General features: G+C 38.2%; 1 protein-coding gene and 1 long non-coding RNA gene across 9 annotated transcripts in view; one reads left to right on the forward strand and one right to left on the reverse strand.

The window, feature by feature from the left end:
- The window catches only part of LOC122478343 (ankyrin repeat domain-containing protein 26-like), a 242,014-nt gene that overhangs the window by 213,123 nt on the left and 5,762 nt on the right, over positions 1 to 23,129 (forward strand). For 7 of the 8 annotated variants that reach the window (XM_043571969.1, XM_043571965.1, XM_043571968.1 and 4 more), the window contains 6 exons: positions 79 to 172; positions 4,566 to 4,618; positions 4,959 to 5,052; positions 18,593 to 18,880; positions 19,420 to 19,634; positions 20,883 to 21,111. In XM_043571969.1, coding sequence (XP_043427904.1) covers positions 79 to 172; positions 4,566 to 4,618; positions 4,959 to 5,052; positions 18,593 to 18,880; positions 19,420 to 19,634; positions 20,883 to 21,111 — 973 coding nt within the window. The remainder of the gene's footprint in view (positions 1 to 78; positions 173 to 4,565; positions 4,619 to 4,958; positions 5,053 to 18,592; positions 18,881 to 19,419; positions 19,635 to 20,882; positions 21,112 to 23,129) is intronic. The other variant, XM_043571967.1, reaches the window with a different exon arrangement.
- LOC122478346 lies at positions 15,875 to 18,433 on the reverse strand. Its single transcript, XR_006295958.1, has 2 exons — positions 17,743 to 18,433; positions 15,875 to 17,566 (listed from the first exon to the last, which is right to left on the reverse strand). It is a non-coding gene; the product is annotated as an uncharacterized LOC122478346 (long non-coding RNA).

Consider the following 23,129-nt stretch of genomic DNA (forward strand, 5'->3'; position numbering starts at 1 on the left):
CCTCAACTTGTTCAGAAATTACACGATACAGTTTTAAAATTATGTGTGAGAATAATTATCTTAAGATCTGCATTTTAGGCTAAAGGTTAAAAATGCCAGGCAAGAAGCAACCATCAAACATCAAGCGGCCCAAATTCAAGATCTTCAGAGCAACTTGCTAAAGGCAAGTTTGGTAAGTCGATCTCTTAATGATTGTCCTGAAAAGGAATCCTTATGTCACTAGTAGTAGTACATAAGAATGTTTTGGATCATATGGAAATTTTCACTGATCAAAATATTTGGTTGATATTGTTTCTGCTTGCTACTAGTGATGTAATTCTTCTATGTAGATGAAGTTGATTGAATTCATAAAGTAATGATGTTTGTAGTGAGATTTAAATAAAAATATTGTGAGAATCTAAGAAGAGCAACATTTTGTATATACCACAGTGAGCATTTGGTTTAGTCCTCCTTTTGGCTATTGTATATAAAGGTGCTGTGAACATTGTCATACAGATGTGTGAGTCCCTGCTACTATTTTTCAGCGTGTTTCAAACGTCCCCAGTCTTTGAGTGATCATTTCATCTGGCATTCTGACTTTCTGTTGTAAACCCAACCCTTCAGTGAGAGTTTCAGAAAGAGTTCTTTTAATGATGATCTGTTGTAATTTATAATTACAAATTTGCAACTTATTCTCTTCATCAACAATGACTAGCAGGTCATTATGCAAACGTCCTTCCCAAAGAATAGCCTTTTTTCTTTGTTGGATTTTGTAAGGGAAAAGAAATGCCAGTGAAAAAGGAGAAATGGCTGCTCTGTCAGGGCCTTACCTAGTAACATAGTGCTCCTACCATTGAAAGTTCAGAAACTCATTTTTTTTCCATTCACTTGAGTTAATCAGCCTTTCAGAGATTTCAGAATTCAATTTCAGAAAAGACTAATGTGCCATTCAAGATTCTAATTTATGTAGTGAAACCACAACTGTTTTCAAGTGGAACAGTGAATGTCATCCCACTCTCACCCTCCTTTGTAGGATTCTCATTGTACATCCTAAGTGGGAGCAATGAGGTAGATACACTGACCAACTCGTTTCTGTCAGTCACAAAAGCTATATAATATACATGCAAGTTTCATTAGGCAGCTATACCCGTCAGGGGAACTAGAATATTCTGTTGACTGGTCTTTTTTATGACTAAAGGGACATTGAAAACTACTTTCTTTTCTATACGTCTTATTAATGAGTCACATTGTAATAGGGAACTTTTCATGCGAGTAATATGATACTCGGTTGATCAGTCTCCTATGAATGAGGGTGCTAGGCATTGTCCTGCTACTGTGTCCTAAAGAAATCATTAATGTCTCAAAAACTAAAATCTGTAAGGATATCCGAAACTGATGAAGCTTATTAAAGAATAACGAGGGATTTTCTGTACATCTCTATAGAAAGGAATTAGGGTTATGGCATGAAATTACCTGCCACTTTAAAGTGTTCCCTGTGAAACAAAAACTTAGATAGCTTTCAGGCAACTGAGTCCATAGCTCTGACTTCTCTAGAAGGTCCTTATCTCCTGAATCCCCAAACCAGGGGCTACCTGGGTGAAGATATTTGATGCACACAATTTTGAGGTGAAGAATCTGGATTGGGAAGAAGAGGTAGCTCTAGCCAACTTAACCTTCCTAACAATATAGTCAAGTATGGGTCTGAAAGGAACTTCAGAAGACTTCCGTAAGTTGAAATCTCTATGGACGAAGAAATTACTCAAAAGGAAACAAAGGCAAACCAGTGATCATCCAGCCCTTGTGATAAATGTCGTGTTATAAGGAAAAGCGAGACAAAGTATGCTGGTCAGCATCCTAAGGGTAAGGGTGCTCCCTAAGACTCAATAAGAAAAACACACTCAAAGTAACACCGAAAAGAGTCCAAATAAAATGTACACGATTAGCTGTCTACAAAGGTACTCCATGTCAAGTAATGATTTTTTATATGAAATTTATCGACAAATTGGTTTCCATACAACACCCAGTGCTCATCCCAAAAGGTGCCCTCCTCAATATCCATCACCCACCCTCTCCTCCCTCCCACCCCCCATCAACCCTCAGTTTGTTCTCAGTTTTTAACAGTCTCTTATGCTTTGGCTCTCTCGCACTCTAACCTCTTTTTTTTTCCTTCCCCTCCCCCATGGGTTCCTGTTAAGTTTCTCGGGATCCACATAAGAGTGAAACCATATGGTATCTGTCTTTATGAGCCAGCAATAGCACTGCTAGGAAAGTAATGATTTTTGAGTGCGCGGTTGAGATGCTGTCTGTGAGCACCTAGATGGAAGAGCGAAAAGTACACGTGGCCTAGGTAAAAGGGCCAAAGCTGGAAATGTGAATTAGCGAATCTGGTTTTGAAGCCTTAAGAGCAATTCAAAACACAGATAGCAAGGGGCAAGGACTTAATGTCAGGGGTTGCCGTCCTTCAGAAATAAGGTGGGGCTAGAAGCGCAGAGTGAGGGTATGATCATTTTTCTCAGCTGCTGCTGAGAAGTGAAGCAGGATAAAGACTTTAATAAAGTTTTTTTTGAAAAAAGGTCCTTTATGACCCTCAAATTTTCTTAGTGGAAGTTAGATTTTAGTGTAAAAGAAGGAATAAGTGAAGAAAACTTGAATCTGTGGATGAGATGATTCACTAAAGAATGTTCGAGTCCACTGCAAGGGGAGAAGCAGTGTTATAGATGGAGAAAGTTTCAAACTTAAGCAAATGGTTAATAGAAAAGGAGAAATTAAAATCTTTCTTCCTTATGCAGCCGGTGCTGGGATTTACAGATTTGTAGCACTTTACCAACTGCAAAGCTCTGGGGCCAGCTTTTCTGATATGCTGTTACCACAAAGCCTTAATCTCTTCACCAGAGTACGTGCTAAAGCAGCCTAACGTAAACAGTATGGGCATGAAATGATTGAGGAAATTTGGTTTAGTAAGACTCCATTATTTCCATATCAGTGGCTTTCCCTTGCCTCTGATGGTCATGTAAAGCATCTACTACTCATTCTAGGCGGTGCTATTTGTATTTTACTCCGTGAGCATTGTCCACTGAGGGTATAGAGAGGATGTTAGTTGCAAGTAGTATAAGAGGAAAAAAAAGTACTGTTTGCTAGTGGCATTGGCGAAAGTTGTGTGAAGTACTGAGGAGAGACTCTGGGCCTCATCCTCCCCATTTGCTGCCACTTGTGGTGATATGAAGAATAACTTCAGTATAGTTTGTATACGGGGCCACTTGTATTGGCATGCCACCTGCCTAAACGATCTCATTGTATTGGAACGCAAAATACAGCAACAGTAATCATGCTAAATGCATACACTTAGAGCTGACTATGTGCCACGTCCCCTTCTAAGTTGTTCATGTATTATTTCCTAAATTTATATTACCAAGATCCCAGTTAGGTAGATACTATTATTATTTATTTTGAGATTATTTTTTTAAGGTTCCTTATTTTGAGAGAGAGACAAAGAGAGAGAGAGAGAGACAGATTGTGGGGAAGGGAAGGTAGGGAGAGTGAGAAAGAGAGAGAGAGACAGAGAGAGAGAGAGACAGAATTCCAAGCAGGCTCCTTGCTGTCCACGTAGAGCCCGATGTGGGGCTTAATCACGTGAGCCTGAGATCATGTCCTGAGCAGAAATCAAAAGCAACACACTGAACCGACTGAGCCACTCAGGTGCCCCAGTAGGTGCTGTCATTACCTTCATTTTACAGATGCAAAGACTGAGACATGGAAGTATTAGGGAGTGTGCTCAAGGTCATAGAGCTCATAACCAGCAGAATTGGGAATTCAGACCCAGGCTTTCTGGCTCCTACTAGGATATTGCTTGTCAAACTCTTCCATGAAATATCTCGTTGTCACTGAAAATAGCATGTTCAGTTTCATAATCACGAGAATAGGAATGTCATTCACCTATGTGAATGTTGAAAATCATAGTTGATGTAGTGCTTGGAATATGAAAACAGAAATGTTTACCATAAGGTAATTTCCTATATTTCCTCCATTTGACCAGTAGATACATTTGTATGTTTATCTGATCATATATAATTTATAAACATTAACAACGTTATGTTTTTGTAAGAGAGTAAGTTTGTTTAACTATTCTGGAAGAGTATTGAAACATTTTCGGCTTTGTAGGCCACAGTCTCTGTTGTAGCAGCTGAACTCTTTTGTTATGACCTAAAAGTAGCCATCAATCAGTGTGTAGGGGAGAGTGTGGCTGGGTCCAATAAGATTTCAGTTACAGGGGCACTTGGGTGGCTTTGTTGGTTGAGCGTCCTGACTCTTAATTTCTGCTCAGGTCATGATCCCAAACTCCACATCATGAGACCGGTCATGAGACCGAGACCCACATCAGGCTTCACCCTGAGCTTGGAGCCTGCTTATGAGTTTCTCTGTCTCTCCCTATGACTCCCTTCCCCATTTGGGCGTTCTCTCTCTCTGTCTCTCTGTGCCCCACCAAGTAAAAAAAAAATAATAATAATAATAACATTTGGTTACAAAAACAGGTGATGGTGTTTTACTAGATTGTCAGTAGTTAAAATTATTTTTTTTCTTTATTCTAGTTGCAAGAGGCAAAGGATCGAGAGGCAAAGGACATAAGATATGCGGAGAAGACGTAAGATCATATGCAAAAGTATAATTTAAACCTCACAGAAAATACCTTATTTATACAGCAGATAAGCAGTGTAGTACGAGAAATATACTTGTTATGCCAGTATATTATTGTTAAGCTGGATACAAATTCCAGCTTTGAGCTATTTTGAAAGGCAAAATTGGGGATATTATCTCTCTATTTTGCACCTTATCCACAAAACACGAGAAAAATGGCACAATTCCCAAATCTTCCTCTTGATACAATTTTAAGAATTTCTGTAAGACCCTCATTTGTTCAGATATTATATGGTATTGTTTTACACTTATGTGTGAGAATAATTATCTTAAGGTCTGCATTTTAGGCTAGAAGTGCAAAATGCCAGGGCAGAAGAAACCATCAAACAACAAGCGGCCCACATTCACAATCTTCCGAGCAACTTGTTAAAGACAAGTTTGGTAAGTTGGTCGCTTAATGTCTGTCCTACTGAAAAGGAATCTGTATTTCACTAGGAGTAGTACATAAGAATGTTTTGGATCACATGGAAAGGCTCACTTATCCAAATATTTGGTTGATATTGTTGCTATTTGCTACTAGCGATGGAATTTTCCTATAGAGATGAAATTGATTGAACTCATAATGATGTTTATAGTGAGATTTTCATAAAAACATTGTGAGAGTCTAAAAAAGCAACATTTTATATATACCACAGTGAGCATTTGGTTTAGTCCACCTTTTGGCTACTGTTAATAATGCTGCTGTGAACGTTGGCGTACGGATGTGTGAGAGTCCCTGTTAATATTTTTCAGCATGTTTCAAACTTCCGCACGCTTTGAGTGATCATGTCATCTTGAAATCTGACTTTCTCTTGTAGTCTCAACCCTTCAGTGAGAGTTTGAGAAGGGGTTATTTTAATGATGATTTGTTGTAATTTGTAATTACAAGTGTGCAATTTATTCTCTTCATCAAGAATGACTAGCAGGTCGTTATGCAAACGTCCTTCTCAAGGGAATGGACTTTTCTCTTTGTTGGATTTTGTAAAGGAAAAGAAACGCCAGTGAAAAAGGAGAAATGGCTGCTCTGTCAGGGTCTTACCTAGTAACATAGTGCTCCTACCATTGAAAGTTCAGAAACTCATTTTCTTTTTTCACTCACTTGAGTTAATCAGCCTTTCAGAGATTTCACAATTCAATCTCAGAAAAGACTAATGTGCCATTCAGGATTCTCATTTATTCATATGTCGTGAAACCCCAACTGTTTTCCAAGCAGAACAGTGAATGTCATCCCACTCTCACCCTCCTTTGTAGGATTCTCATTGTACATCCTAAGTGGGACCAATGAGGTAGATACACTGACCAACTCGTTTCTGTCAGTCGCAAAAGCTATATAATATACATGCAAGTTTCATTAGACAGCTATACCCGTCAGGGGAATTAGAACATTCTGTTGACTGGTCCTTTTTGTGGCTGAAGAGACATTGAAAATTATTTTCTTTTCTGGACGTCTTATAAATGAGTCACATAGTAACAGGGAACTTTTCATGTGAGTAACATGACTCTCTGTTGATCAGTCTTCTATGAATGAGAGTGCTAGGCGTTGTCCTGCTACTGTGTCCTACAGAAATCTTTAAGGTCTCAAAAACTAAAATTTGTAAGGATATCCGAAACTGATGAAGCTTATTAAAGAATAACGAGGGATTTTCTGTGTATCCCTATAGAAAGGAATTAAGGTTATGGCATGAAATTGTCTGCCACTTTAAGGTGTTCCCTATGAAACAAAAACTTAGATAGCTTTCAGCCAACTCAGTCCATTGCTCTGACCTTCTCTAGAAGGTCCTTATCTCCTGAATCCCCAACCAGAGGCTTCCTGGGTTGAGAAATTTTTTGGTGGGGCGGGGGGCGTTACTCTTTTTGTTGTATCTTTAGTTATATATATTTTTTAATTTGCATCCCAATTAGTTAGCATTTAGTGAAGCAATGATTTCAGGAGTAGATTCCTTAATGCCCCTTGCCCATTTAGCACATCCCCCCTCCCACAACCCCTCCAGCAACCCTCAGTTTTTTCTCCATATTTATGAGTCTCCTGTGTTTGTCCTCCTCCCTGTTTTTATATTATTTTTGTTTCCCTTCCCTTTTGTTCATCTGTTTTGTCTCTTAAAGTCCTCATACGAGAGCAGTTATATGATTTTTGTCTTTCTCCTACTAATTTCACTTAGCATAATACGCTCCAGTTCCATACACGTAGTTACAAATGGCAAGATTCCTTTTTTTTTGATTGCTGAGTAATACTCCATGGAATATATATATATATATATATATATATATATATATATATATCTCACATCTTCTTTTTTTATTTTTTTAACGTTTTACTCATTTTTGAGACAGGGAAGACAGAGCGTGAACAGGGGAGGGTCAGAGAGAGGGAGACACAGAATCTGAAACAGGCTCAAGGCTCCCTCCCAGCTGTCAGCACAGAGCCCAATGCGGGGCTCGAACCCACGAACCGTGAGATCGTGACCTGAGCCCAAGTCAGAAGCTTAACTGACTGAGCCACCCAGGAACCCCAAACATCTCCCTTTTAACGTGATTATTATCCATTTCTGTATCGTCTTTAAAGAACTAATCCATTCTTTTGCCCGTTTTTATATTGGATTGTCTTTTCATTATTGGAAGAGTTATTTAAATGTCCTACATGCAAATCCCTTAGTAGATATGGGATTTTCAGGTATTTTCCCCTGTTTAGTCACTTGCCTTTCACTTTCTTGATGGTGATATTTGAAGCATAGTACTTTTTAATTTTGATGAAGTAAACTTAATCTGCTTTTGTCTTTTGGTGTCATGTCTAAGAAATCATTGTCAAATCCAGTCATAAACATATACACATAAGCTTTTTTCTAAGAGTTTTATCATTTTAGCTCTTAGATTTTAAGTTAATTTTGTATATATGCTATGGGGTAGAGGTCTGATTTTATTGCTTTGCATGTGGATATCCATTTGCCCCAGTACCGTTTGTTACAAAGGCTAGTCTTATTCCATTTAATTGTCTGTCACCCTTGTGGAAAATCAGTTCACTATAATGTGAGAATTTATGTTTAGATTCTCAATGTTAATACATTGATCTATATGTCTGTCCTTATGCCAGTACCATAACAAATTTTATGAAAACTTTTTCCTAGTTATCTTGCAAATTACCAGTCACTTATGTAATAATAAAAAGTCAATGCAGTAGAACTAAACTTTGCTCCTATAGAGATTTTTGTTTCTTGAAGGACCCTTTTGCCAGCCTTTGCCTTGCTGACCCCATGACTCGATGTGAAGTCAGGCTCAAAAAGATAAAATGCTCTTTCTTTAGTGTGTTCAGACTTCTATTTATTTATTTGTTTAATTTATTTATTTATATTTATATATTTTTTAGAGCGGGCACAAGCAGGACGAGGGGGTGTGTAGGGAGAGAGAGAGAGAGAGAGAGAGAGAGAGAGAGAGAGAGAGAGAGACACGAGAGAATTTTAGCAGGCTTCACACTTAGTGTGGAGGCTGACAGGGGTCTTGATCCCATGACCTGGGATCATGACCTGAGAGGTTGAGGCAAACTTTTAGTGTCTCAGTCAGTGCTGCCCACTTTCATTTCCATCAAATCTTGGCCATAGGATCTTTTGACTCAGTCTACTAACATTTACTTCATTATATTTTATTATCTCATTATAATGCATAGACTCATCCATAGTTTTCACCATCTAGGAAGGAAAAGATTAACTCTAGGCTATTCCTCTTTCCTGTTAAGCAATCTTGCTAACCCATCATCTTGCAATTCACAATGGGATCCTCTTCTGACCTGGTTCTTGTGTGTAACACTGGTGTTAATCCTGTGCTTGGCACAGATCATACTTTCTTGGAAAACACAGCAGCCTGTTTCCCTTCTTTCACTTGAATAGAAAGATATGCTTAGCTATATGTTTTAGCTCAGCGTATAATTAATGGAATAAACATTATATCATTAAAACAATACAGCTGTACAAATTGCGGTAGTATTAAGTTGATTTATCAGAGACAAATACTAGATTGGTAATTTGAATGACAACAAACTTTTGAAGCCAACTTGTATGATATGGAGAAGCATTGTGGGACAACACAAAGATGAAGTGATCTTACCTTCCCACACAAACAAGGTTGAAGTAAGGTAAAGGAGAATGTGGAGTTAATTTAAGTAGTGCTAAAGGACAATACATTTGTTTTGCTACTGAAAAGATGAAAAATGATTCCATGACATTCTCTTTATTTCCTCACTGAGGAAAGGAGAATGAAGATTGAGTATTCAATGGATTAAAAAATACTCAAAGCTTCCTATTTCCTTTCATTGAAATCAGACCAAAGGCCCAATTTTGGTTATCAAATTGACTCTTTCTAGTTTTTCAACTATTGTGCTTCAAATTGTAGGTCTCTGTGCTTCTACCTTAACCTGAGGGGACATTCTAAAGAGGCATTCCTGTCTACTTGTAAGAATTGTTGGAATTGAAGGGAATCTTAGAAAAAGATCTTAGAGACAGGAAGAAGGCAGAGGAGTAGGAGGACTCTAGGCTTGCCTCATCCCACGAATACAACTAGATAACAATCAGCTCACCCTAAAAACCCCAGAAATCGACCTGAAGACTGACAGAACAAACTCCACAACAAAAGGGAGAGAAGAGGCCACATCAAAGAAGGTCCTTGATGCAGAAATGTCGTCTAGAAGAGAAACAGATCCTGGGTTCTGCAGAGGGGAGGGAGTCGAGGTTGTGGGTAAGGGTGAGAGAGAGAAATGCACAGGGGAACGCACAAAGAGAACATTTCCCCATAGCCACTGGCTTGGAAAACAAGAGGGCCTGCATTTCGTGAGTTCTTGCAACCAGTAGTGTGTAAAGTCTGGAGTTTTCAAGGGCATCCGATTTAGCTGGTTTAGAGCCCTGAGGTACTCCACTGCTCATGGACAGAGGGCAGGCAAACAACGTGGGAGCATATAGCGTGGGTACAGTGGTCTGAAGAGTGCCTGGGGCACACAGTGGGGAGATTAGTTGCTCTTCTCAGAGCATGTCCCTCAGGGGCAAAGTTCAGAGAGACCTGTCTGTAGGAACAAAGCCGCTGGCTGGCACCAACTCCTTCTCCTGCCCCTCACCACAAACATAAAGCCACCTGCAGGAAGCAGTGCATTGCTAACACTGGTTACCTAACTTGCTTACACCAAACACCACCCCCTTGCACTCTGGTGGAACTACCTTTCTCAATCACTCTTGCTTGAGTCCCAGCACAGCAGACCCCTCCCCCAGAAGACCAGGACAAATGCCTGCCCACACCACATCTCCCAACCAGAGAGCTTCCCTTGGCCTCAGTTCCAGTAGAGGTGGTGACAGGTCTCATTTCATAAGCAGACCAGAGCACACCTAGTTAAAACCCGCTACATTCAGGCCAGGGACCAAACACTCACCAGACCAGGCAAGGAGAGCCTCTGCAGACGACTGGCCTAAAGGATAGCATAGCCAGAACACAAGAGCAGAACACATGCAGCACACACTGGTGACACTGCCTGAAGTGCTAGACCCTGGGCATTACACGACGTCTTTTTCCTAAGTCCATTACTTTCGGGAGCAGGTGACATAACTGGCTTCTCTAACACACAGAAGCTGGCAGATACTTAGACAAAAGGAAAAGACAGAAGCATTTATCCCAAATGAAAGGACAGGATAAGGCCGTGGCCAGAGACCTAAATGGGACAGATGTAAATAACACGCCTAATGGAGAATTTAAAACCATGATCATAAGGATATTCACTGGACTTGAGAAAAGAATGGAAGACATCCGAGAGACCCTTACCACAGACATAAAAGAGTTGAAGAATCAGAGATGAAGAGTGCAGTAAAAATTAACAGCAAGCTGGAAGAAGCAGAGGAACAAATTAATGACCTAGAAGACAGAGTAATGGAAAGCAGTGAAGCTGAAGAAGACAAAGAAGAATTATCCAATGCAAGAATAGACTTAAGGCACTCGGTGACTCCGTCAAATGTAAGAACATTCATATGATAGGAGTCCCAGAAGAAGAAGACAGAGAGAAGGGGACAGATAACTGATTTGAAGACACAATAACTGAAAAATTCCGTAATGTGGAGAAGAAAACAGACATCCAGATCCAGGAGGCACAGAGAACTTCCATCAAAATCAACACCCAAGACATATTGTAATTAAATTTGCAAAATATACTGCTAACATCTTTTTTTTTAGTGTTTTGTTTTTGCTTTTGTTTTTTTTTTTTTATTTCCGTGACAAAACGCAGACACAAGCAGGGGAGTGGCAGAGAGAGAGACAGAGTGAGAGAGAGAGAGAGAGAGAGAGAGAGAGAGAATCCCAGGCACTCTCTGTGCTGTCAGCGCAGAGCCCACTGGAGGGCTTAAACGCACGAACTGCAAGGTCACCACTTGAGCTAAGATCAAGTCATGCTTCACAGACTGAGCCACGAAGGCGCCCCACTGCTACAAATCTTAAAAGCAGCAAAATAAGACATTCACTTCCAAGGGAAAACCCACAAGGCTAGCAGGAGATTTTTCAACAGAAACTTTGCAAGGCAGAAGGAAATGGCATGATATATTCAAAGTGCTGAATGAGAAGAATCTGCAGCCAAATATACTCTATCCAGTAAGGCTATCATTCATAATAGAAGGAGAGATAAAGAATTTCTCAAACAAAAATGGAAGGAGTTTGTGACCACTAAATCAGCCTGTAAGAAATATTATCGGGGACTCTGAGTGGAAAGGAGAGATCAAAAGTGACAGTATAAAGGCAGGAAATGTAAAAGCAGTAAAAAAATGTATGTTTCTGTAAAAAAAAAAAATCTTCAAGGAATGCCCCAAAAAAGGATGTACAATATAATAGCTTATCAAAACATGGGGAGGAGAAAAAAAATGAGCTCTAACTTAAGTGACCATCAACTTAATATAGACTGCTACACGCAGAAGAGGTGATATACAAATTAATGCTTATCATATACCAAAACCCACTAATAACCATGCAAAGAATAAAGAGAAAGAAATCCAAATATATCATGAAAGCAAATTAGAAAGACATCAAAGGGAGAAAAAGAATAAAGGATTTGAGAAAATCTCCAGAAACAACCACAAAACAAGTAGTAAAATGACAATAAATACATACCTGTCAATAATTACTTTGGATATAAATGGAATAAACACTCCAACCAAAAGACCTAGGGTGACAGGATGGATTAAAAAACAAGACCCATCTGTATGCTGCCTGTAAAAGCCTCATTTTAGACATAAAGACACCTGCAGATTGAAAGTGAGGGGATGCTTGCACTGTTGGTGGTAATGCAAACTGGTGCAGCCCCTCTGGAAAACAGTGCGTACGTTCCTCAAAACAATTGAAAATCAAACTACCCTACGACCCCTCAATAGCACTACTGGGAATTTATGCAAAGGATACAGGAGTGCTGATTCATAGGGGCACATGTACTCCAGTGTCTATAGCAGTGCTTTCAACAATAGCCAAATTCTGGAAAAAGCCTAAATGCCCATCAACTGATAAATGGATAAAGAGATGTGGTTTATATATACACTGAAATACTACCTGGCAAGGAGAAAGAGTGAAATCGTGCTATCTCTTGCAATATGGATGGAACTAGAAGGTATTATGCTACATGAAATAAGTCACCGAAAGACAGATATCATATGTTTTTGCTCCTATGTGGAACTTGAGAAATGTAACAGAAGACGGTGGGGGAAGGGAAGGGGAAAAATAGTTACAAACAGAGAAGGAGAGGGGCAAACCTTAGGAGACTCTCGAATGTAGAGAACAAATAGAGGGTTGATGGGGGGCGGTGGGTAAGAAGGGAAAGTGGGTGGTGGGCATTGAGGAGGGCACTTTTTGGGATGAGCCCTGGGTGTTGTCTATAAGTGATGAACCACGGGAATCTACTCCCAAAACCAAGAGCACACTATACACACTGTATATTAGCCAAGTTGACAATAAATTCTATTAAAAAAAATGAAAGCGAGGGGATGGAGAAAAATTTATCACGTTAAAAGAAAAAATAGTGATACTTTTGTTAGACAAAAGAGTCCTTAAAACAAAGACTGTGGGGCACCTGGGTGCCTCAGTCATTTGAGCGACTGACTAGGTCTTGGCTCAGGTCATGATCTTATGCTGGTGGCTTTGAGCCCCATGTTGGGTTCCAGGCTGACAGCATGGAGGCTGCTTGAAATTTTCTCTCCCCCTTTCTATGTCCCTCCCCAACTCTGTCTCCCTCGAAATAAATAAACCAAAAACAAAGACTGTAGCAAGAGCCAAAGAATGCTACTGTACCATAATAAAGGGTACAATCCAATAGGAAGATCTAACAATTGTAAATATTTATGCACCCACCATGAGAGCACTCAAGTACATAAAACAATAACCAACATAAAGGAACTAATTGATAATAAGACAGTAATAGGGTACTTTAACACCCCATTTACATCAACATATCTTAACAAAAAAATCACCAAAAAATACATCTTAACAGAAAATCACCAAAGAAACAATGGCTTTGAGCCATACGAGAAAGACAGATATCATATGTGTTCACTCTTATGTGGATCCTGAGAAACTTAACAGGAATCCATGGGGGAGGGGAAGGAAAAAAAAAGATGTTAGTGTGGAAGAGAGCCAAAGCATAAGACACTCTTAAAAACTGAGAACAAACTGAGGGCTGATGGGGGTGGGAGGGAGTGGAGGGTGGGTGATGGGTATTGAGGAGGGCACCTGTTGAGATGAGCACTGAGTGTTGTATGGAAACCAATTTGACAATAAATTTCATATATTTAATAAAAAAAAAAAAAAGAAACAATGGCTTTGAATGACAGAGTGGACCAGATTGGATTTAAGAGATTTTTTTCAGAACGTTCCATCTTAAAACAGAATACACGTTGTTTTCAACTATACATGGACTATTCTCAAGAATGGATAAAAAAAAAAGGCCTTAATTATTAAAAACAATACATGCAGGTTAAATAACGTGGTACTACACTGCAATGGGTTAAGCAAGAGATACAAGAAGAAACTTAAAAAAAATACGTGTATACAAATGGAAATGAAAAAAAAAACAAAAAAAAACAATGGTCTGAAACCTTTGAGATCCTGCAAAAGTGGTCCTAAGAGGGAAGTACATAGCAATATAAGCCTACTTCAAGGGGCAAGAAAAATTTCAAACAACCTAACCTTACACCTAAAGGAGCTAGAAAAAGAACAACAAATGAAGCCTGAAGCCAACAGAAGAAAGCAAGTAATAATGATGAGAGCAGGGGGCCCTTGGGTGGCTTAACTGGTTAAGTGTCTGACTCTCGATTTTGGCTCAGGTCATGATCTCACAGTTGCGAGATCGAGCCCCATGTTAGGCTCTCTGCTGGCAGCATGGAACCTGTCTGGGATTCTCTCTTTCCTTCTCTCTCTCACTCTCTCTCTCTGCCCATCCCCCACTCATGTGTGGTCTTTCTCAAAATAAAATTAAAAAAAGAAATTAAAGCAGAAATGAATGATAGACAAACAAAAAACAGATAATACTAGAACAAATCAATGAAACCTAGAGCTGGTTCTTTGTAAAAATTAATAAAACTGATAAGTTGTTAGCCAGAGTAATCAACAAGAAAATAGAAAAAAACAAAATAAATGAAACCACAAATATGAGACTAGAAATAAGAACCAACACCACAGAAATACAAACATTTATGAGAGAATATTGTGGAAAAATGTATGCCAACAAGTTGGACAACTTAGAAGAATTGAATAAATTCCTGGAAATATATAACTTACCAAAGTAAAACAAGAAGAAATAGAAACTTTGAAAAAAAATCAATAACCAGCAAGGAAACTGAATCAGGAATCAAAAAACTCTCAACAAACACAAGTCTAGGACCAGATGAATTCAGACGTAAATTTTAACATGTAAAGAAGAGCTAATACAAAAAAAAAAAAAAAATTTAACCTGTCCTTTTCAAATTGTTCCAGAAAAACATAAAAGGAAGGGAAACTTCCAAATTTATTCTATGCCAGCTTTACCGTGATACCAAAACCAGATAAAGACACCACAGAGAGAATTACAGGCCAGCATCTCTGATGAACATGCAAAAATCTTCAACAAAATAAGCAAACTGATTCCAACAATACATTAAAAAATCATTCACCAGGGGCAGAGGCAGCTGGGTGGCTTAGTGAGGTAAGCATCCAATTTCAGCTCAGGTTATGATCTCATGGTCCGTCGGTTTGAGCCCAGTGTCAGGCTCTGTTGACAGCTTGGACCCTGGAGCCTATTTCAGATTCTGTATTTCCCTCTCTCTCTGTCCCTCCCCTGCTTGTGCTCCTTCTCCAAAATAAATAAACATTAAAAAAATCATTCTATCATTCACTGTAACCAAATGGGATTTATCCCTGGTTTGCAGGGGTGGTTCAATATTTGCAAATCAATGAATGTGATACCTCCTATTAATTTTCAAAAAAGCATAAAGTCATATCATTGCAATAGATGCAGAAAAAGAATTTGACAAACTATAACATCCATTCATGATATAAACTTCAACAAAGTAGGCTTAGAGGAACCATACCTCAACATAATAAAGGCCATATATGGAAAATGAGCAGTTAATATGATCCTAGCTGGGGAAAAACTGAGAGAAAAACTTCTTAGATCTTGCTTCTAGTTATCTGCTTCTTCTCATTAGCACCATTGGTTGTTAATAAATTAATCTTAACATTTATTACATCCTACTTTAATGGAGACCAATTTCTCCTATACAAGTTTATGTATCTTATCTCTTTTTTTTAATCCACATTTCAATTTATCGTTTTTGTTTTTTTCTTAACACACTCCCCAAAGGTTAGATTTCTTTTGTTCACAAATCTGTTAGGAAAAGTGTGGCCAGGACAGCTAGTCTCTGCCCCGCTCAGCTTCAGGTGGGGCAACTGAAAGGTTTGGGGTTGGATCCATTTGAAGATTTGTTCACTAACGTCTGGTGGTTGGTGCTGGCTGTTGTCTGGGACTTCAGTTCAGGAGGCAGCAGAAACACTTAAACTGACACACCTAGACTCTCTTTGTGGCCTAGGCTTCCTCACTAGACGGGGAGCTAGATTCCAAGTTAGCAGCCTGAGATACAGAGCAAGGCAGAATCGCGTTTTGTCACCTAGACTTGGAATACACACAGGATCATAGTCACATATTCTGTTCATTAGGAGCAAGTCACTAAGGTTGTTCCATGGTCTTTTTTTTTAGTGGAATTAATATTTAAAACCTATGGACACCTTTAAAAAGCAGTATACTTTACCCACTGGCCACAAATGTTTGTATTCCTCCCACCTGAAAAATACATTCACTCCCCTCCCCCTCCAATACCTCCTGCAAGTCTCAGTTATCATGGCATCAGGTTCAGGGCTTGAGTCCAAGATCTGACCATCTTAATCGGGTGCAGTGGGGATAAGCTGCCTGGGTTATGGTATCTCAAATATAGCCTCTTCAGTGCAAGGGTTCTCAATGTGAGGACTTGAGAATGAAAGAGACAGTGATTTACCACTCACAAATGCAACATTCTAGTCAACTGCTGAGGACTCACCCATTCAGAAAAAGAAGATGGGAAGCACCCTAGTCCACAAGAGTTTTGAAATATAGCCTGATGCATGTTGTCAGTTCTTAAGATAGGACTTAGTCCTAACCACGGGAATACTTTCTCCATGTCTCTTCCCTTTCTTTACTCTTTGAGCTCTTGGTTCCTTCCTTTTCATAAGGAATGACCTGTATTTGCAGCTGTTTTTTCATCCTGCTTCCTCCCTGTGGGACTTGTAAGACCCAAAGGCCTCTTTTCATTTTGCACTATTTGGTCTCTTTTAGTCCAAGGTAGCAAATAGTATGTTTGCTACTATAAATCTCTTACCTTTTTTAGTTTTCTGTAAATATTACTGGATTTCATGCCGTGTTTTAGCAAAGCGACCCTCCCAAGTCCTTTTGAGATAAGCTTTTCGCTTCAGGTTTCCTGTGAAGCTCTTATAGGACAATGCCTTTAAAATTCGTCTACTCTTGGGGCTCCTGTCTGGCTCAGTTGGTAGAGCATGTGACACTTGATCTCTGGGTGCTGAGTTTAAGCCCCATGTCGGGTATGGAACCCACTTAAAAAAAAATCTTATACTCTTAAGATCCTTAAAGAAATTGGAGGCATACCTTAAATCTTTCTGTTTTCCTGGTAGCACCCTGGAGTTTCTCTTAACCCAAAAAGCCATTTCTTTATTTTAGCATTATTTGACAGTTCAACATGTAGAGAGGCTGTAAATGAGAAACAGATACTTGAACCCAGTAAGTCCTGGTTCCTTTCAGTTGCATAGTCTTTCTTTAGTTTCTCTTTCCTATCCGTTTTACTTTCAGGTATTTTGTAGCATGACTTCCCTTTCCTCCAGTGTCATTTTCTTCACTTGCTTAGAAACCCTTGCTGTCAGCCTCTTCACAGGCCATCAGGTTTCCACTAAGAGTCTTGTGGAGGCCCTTTTTGGGTCTCATTCTTACGCTTTTCTACATCTTTCCAGGTTCCACCTACCTCCTGGTTCAAAGGAAGTTTAGTTTTAGGTTTTTTTGAATAGCAGCACACCATTTTTAGTATCAGTATCTGTGGTAGCAATTTACTGCTGCATTATAGGCTACCTCAACACCTGGAAGTTCAAAACAGCATTTATCTTGTTCACCAATCTTTAGGCACAGCAGAGTAGGGCAACTCATTTCTTCTTCTTTTGGCATCAGCTGGCATAACTGGAAGCTGGAGACTAGAATCATCTAAAGGCTTGTTCATGCACGTGTTTGGCTGTTGAGGCTGGCCTTTGGCTAGGACGTTGGCTAGTCTCAGCTGGAGTATCTACATGAAGACTCACTAGGTAGCCTGGGATTCCTCGCCACGTGGTGGCTGCGTTCTAAGGGTGAGCTTCCCTAGAGAAAGAAAGTCAGATGGGAGCTGTATCACATTTTCTAAGCTGGCCTTAAAAATCACAGCAGTTCTGCATATTCTGTTCACTAGAAACCAGTTACTGAAGCCAGCATATATTTAAGGGCAGGGATTTTCACAGAAGTATCAACGAATTTATAAAACCACCACATCCACTCACCTTGTCTTACCAATCATATAGAATGGATGGAAGTCGTTCCCAACTCAGCATCACTGAAACTCCAGCCAGTTTTGTTGTTGTGGTTGTTTTTGTTTAGTATGATCTCTTATTTTCTAGAAAGTAACAAAGGATTACAAGATAACAGTATTGAATTAAATTTTTTTTTAGCCTCAAAAAAGTATGTGGATCATCCAATTAAAGTTTTATACTGGGAGATGTGATTTCTTAACACATCCCAGAGAACCATTTCTCCTGGGAATGCAGTTCAAATTAGCATAAAACATTTGCAGTTCAGAAACAGGCCGTGGCATTAGAAGCCTTACTTATAGATTCATGAATTAGAGTCTTATTTCCAGAGTCTTATCTTGGGACGTATTTTTTGACTTGGGCATACATAAGTCAATACGATATTGCTAAAACTTCTTTAAAAGTTATGGAGTGTTAAGATGGGGGAAGGGCTAAGAGACTTTCTCCTAAGAGGGGACTTATTTTATGAAAGAAAGATATGAAAAAATCATAGAAAAAATAAAAGTATAGAATCAAGTGCAAATGTTGTGTACTAAAGAGAATGATAGCAAAGATCTATTTCAGTAACACCTGATGTCTTTAACGTGTCTCTTGATTTTCTGACTTGTTTAAGGTTCCACATTCTAAGACAGGTAACATTTTATTGCAAATGAGTTTATTTAAAAATTTGAGTGCCTGGCTGGCTCAGTTACTCTTGATCTTGAGATTGTGAGCCTCACACTGGGTGTAGAGATTACTTAAAATCTGAAAAAAAAATGTTCATAGTAGTTTTGAGTTAGACTCTTTTCATTCCCTTCCAAACTATAGTGCTTTATTCATGCAGGCTGATGTCCTTACAACAGAACTGGAAACTACATCTTCAAAATATCTACACCTGGATGCAAAAAATCAAGTTCTTCAAGAGTCATTATCAATGAAAGCTTTCAAAGAAGAATGTGAAAAACTAGAGAGCAACAACAAGAAGTTACAGCAAGAAGTAGTAAAATTGAAACAATTTATGGAAATGAATATGGTACAACGCAGTCAAGTGGAGCAGTATAAACAGGAGATTGAAGAAAGAGCACGACTGGACATAGTAGAAAAATTACACGAAGTCAACCTGTTTTTACAGGTTAATTGATTGATCTGTAATGTGCTTTAACTCATTTTACTGGAAATTACATTTTGGATAGATGTATTGTAGGGGTTTCCTCTACTTGCTTTATGGTAGTTTGTAGATTTCTGGAGGCATTTGTTCCACCCTTTAAAGATTTCAGTTTTCATCATTATTCCTACTAAATCGAGAGGATAAGAAAAAATGATGATTTAAACAACTAGTCTCACTATGAAGAGGAAAAGAAAAATTATGATTTCAAAATTGCACTGTACTTGGATTATTCTTAAGTTTATTGTTGACCTTTAAAATTTTCTCATTGATTCTATTATTTGAATTATCAGATTGCGTGAATACTAATACAGGAATGTTTGAACTTTAATTTTATAAATCATGTTTAATTCAGTTGACATTGATGATAGATATTGTACACTTGAGCTTTTTTTCATTTAAAATTTCTCTCTGAAACATTGACTCAGAACTAAAGGAAACAGGTATAATTAATTATTCAGATTATACCTATTTTGAAACTATCGTGTTAATTTTTTTTTCATTAGGCACAAGCAGCAGCTCGACAAAACTTGGACCAGTTAAGAGAAAATAACCATGCTTCAATGAGAAATCAAATGGAACTTAGAATTAAAGATCTGGAATCTCAGGTCTCTACAATGAAGACTTCTCCAGATTCTACTAAAACAGAGTTGGAAACCTACAGGCAACTCTACCTAGAAGAATTAAAACTTACAACGTCCTTGAGAAACAAGCTGAACAGGTAAGTCAAAACAGAATCATAGACAAGAAATTTAGCTCATTAATTTGCCTCTAAAGCATAATTTCTGTGGAGCCAAGATCATGAGATGAGTAGGAAGTGAAAGCCAACTAGATCGTGTTATTTTGGAAAATGAGGTTTCTAAGTGAACTTACCTTTGAAATGTTAGTCCAGGACAGTTTGCATCCCTCTTCTTTTTTTTCAGTTTTACAGGACCTCTTCCCCCCCCCCACCCCCGCACCCCCCCCCCCGTATATTTTCCATTGATCAGATCTGCTAGTCTTTAAGTGCATTGTTCGAAGCTTTCTCATTTAGAAGCGTATTATTATAAAATTGCTTGTCAGAATTACCCTAAATAGAAATGTCGGTGAGTTTCTTTTTGGAAGATTACATCTTTAACCTAAAAGGCCAAGTACTACTACTACTCATCCTGGCAGCTTGGTACATTTATTCTCTTGATTGTGACCTTTGGTATGATTACTAGAGTGGGCCTTGAGAAAAACTATCCTTTATGCTTTTTTCTACTTTACATAAAGGCATCCAGGTGAAATACAGAAAGACTCACACAGGGCTGAAGGGTAGTATAATTCCCAAAGTGGCTAAAAGAGCACCATGGTGGGAGGGAGGCATGTGGAAGACTGAAGACAGAAAGGGCAGATTCTGCCTCCAGTGCCTTGGTAACTGTTATGAGCTAATTGCCTCGGTAGCTGTTTTAGTTCTTTCTGATCACACGTCTGTCATCTACTATCTCCCCTAGAGATTGTTGGTCTCAATGATTCCTCAGTGTCAAATGCTCAGTTTCTTTGAGATAATGAGTGAAATGTACAAGAGTGGTGAAAGCAAACGCTTGAAAATGTCTTTGAGGGATGGTTTAGTTTTACATCTGTAAACAGGTTTACTAAATATAAGTATGTATATATAATGGCATCCTAAAGGATCCTGTCAGTACAGCCATTCCAGAAGACAGCAAGTATTATTTGTTAACCCATGTACATCACTGATAGCCACTTCTCTCCCTTCCCTAACTTGAATTGTTAGTTAGGAATGCCCCTGGAAACACAAGTATTTCTTTAGAACAATTTTAAAAGTATAATTTTAGATACTAGGTGTGCTCCGTCACATGTTCAGTGTTAAAACACTGTTCAATGGCAAATGCTATTTACTATTATGGAAACCTAAAAAAAAAATGTATGTCATTTAGGAATGATTTAGGGAAAAAGAAAATGTATTTGTGTTTTTTAATCTTCACAGGGCTAAGGAGAGACTGTCAGAGAGCAATACAAATTTTCTTGTGGAGAGACAGCAGCACCAAACTTTACTCAGGACCCTTACTATGAGCCCAGGCCTGGAACCACCTTATTGTGGACATTTTGAAAATAATTTAGTGCTCAATGGAAACCTTACTCCAAGAGGAAACTTAGTGATTCCTACCTTAAACCCACGGCCGTCATATGACGACAGGGAGGCTTCCTTGTGGAAGGTTAGTTATATTATCTGTTTAGTTTGGGTTTCAGATATCTGATGTTGTTCTTTTAATTTGGCAAAATTCTGAGTTGTTTAAGTAACTAGCACATACGAGATAAAAGTCAGCATTATATGTGCTAAGAAAGAACTGAGGTAAATTTTATATATATATATATATAATATATATAATATATTCATATAATATTAATATAATTTTAATATAATAAAATATAATATATTATAATATATAATATATAATATTTAATATAATATTAACATTAATATATAATGTTAATTATATAATATTAATATATTAATATATTATATATATATATATATATATATATATATATATATTAGTCCCTTGATCTCTCATTTCTAAGAGATACTTATTTTTATTTTGTTTCAGTGAGAGAATGAGTGAGTGCATGCCGGGGAGGGGCAAAAGGAGAGGGAGAAAGAGAATCCCAAGCAGGTTTCATGCTCAGCACAGAGCCGAATGTGGGGCTCAGTCTCAAAACCATGAGATCATGACCTGAGTCAAAATCAAGATTTGGACACTAAAAACAACTGAGCCACCCAGGTGTGCCACAAGAGACACCTAGCATTAACTGTATTCAGTAAATATAACTAAACTTACCCATTTTAAATTTCTTGAAAAGCTTTCATTTAAATTTGATTTTAGAAAGTAAATGTTATTGCCTGGTAACCACGGGTACACTTAGATGCTTAGACTTATTTTCAGTTGGCAGTGGTTCATTAACATTTGAAAGTTTTGCTATAATCCAGTCTGTCCGCCCCTGTATGTCAGTGAATGATCATCCTCCAAACCCTTAACGACATATGAATGTTTACTATTTAAAAGAATCCATGAGGGTGCCTGGGTGGCTCAGTCAGTTCAGCGTCTAACTCTTGATCTCAGCTCAGGTTTTGATCTCAGGGTCATGAGTTCAAGTCCTGCATTGGGCTCTATGCTAAGCATGGAGGCTACTCTAAAAAAAAAGAAAAAAAAAGAATCCATGGTAAGTCCTTTTTATGAATTAAATCAACTTGTAACACTAAAAAGGTTAATTTCTCTTTTAAGTTAAAAGTGGTGCTATTTTCTTACATGAGAATACATCTTTAATTGCTTTCTTATTTATGTCACTCTTTTTTCTTTTTCCTTTTTTTTGACTTATACCACCTTTGTTTCCATTTTTATAAAATATCTTGATGAGTGATTGTAGAGCATTTTACAAATAGCTAAATCAAGCAAATATTTGAATTTTTAAAATGAAGCTTTTATTTCTTCAAATGAGTTCTTTGCCCCTTTGTCTTTTCTTTTTCTGGAACCCCTTGAATGCAAGTATTATTACACTGAATGTTGTCGCACAAGTCCCTTAACCTAGCCTCATTTTTAAAATTCTTTTTTCTTTTTGTTTTTTCACTTGAATGATTTCTACTACCCTGTCTTGCAAATTGTTGATCTGTTCTTCTGCATCTTCTTATCTGCTGTTGATTCCCTCTAGTGTATTTGTCATTTCTGTTATTGTATCCTTCAGCTCTGGTTGGTTCTTTTTTATATTTTCTATCTCCTTCTGATGTTATCACTGGATCCATTCTTTCTTCTCCCGAGTTCACTGAGCATCTTTATGACCGTTACCTTGAACTCTTTATGAGGTACATTACTTATCTCTGTTTCACTTAGTTTTTTTTTTTCTTAGGTTTTGTCATGTTCTTTCATTTGGAATGTACTCCTCTGTGTCCTCAGTTTGTCTGGCTTTCTATGTTTGTTCCTAAAATGGTTCCTTTCAACTTTTTCTCTCTTTCGAGCGAGCGATGCTTTTGAACAATGTACATTAATTATGAAGTCAAGGAAGAAGAGAATGTTTCTGTAAGTGCTGTCTAGTCATTTTTCTCGGTGGAGCTGTGACAGGTGACACTGGGTAGGCAGCAAGTAACCCTGCTCTTCTCTTTCTAAATTCAGAACACAGGAGACAGGGAGTTGGAGAGAAACTTAGTAGCTTTATTACTAATAAACACTAACAAACTGGA

Source organism: Prionailurus bengalensis, unplaced genomic scaffold, assembly GCF_016509475.1.
Source record: "Prionailurus bengalensis isolate Pbe53 unplaced genomic scaffold, Fcat_Pben_1.1_paternal_pri Un_scaffold_51, whole genome shotgun sequence".
NCBI lineage: Eukaryota > Metazoa > Chordata > Mammalia > Carnivora > Felidae > Prionailurus > Prionailurus bengalensis.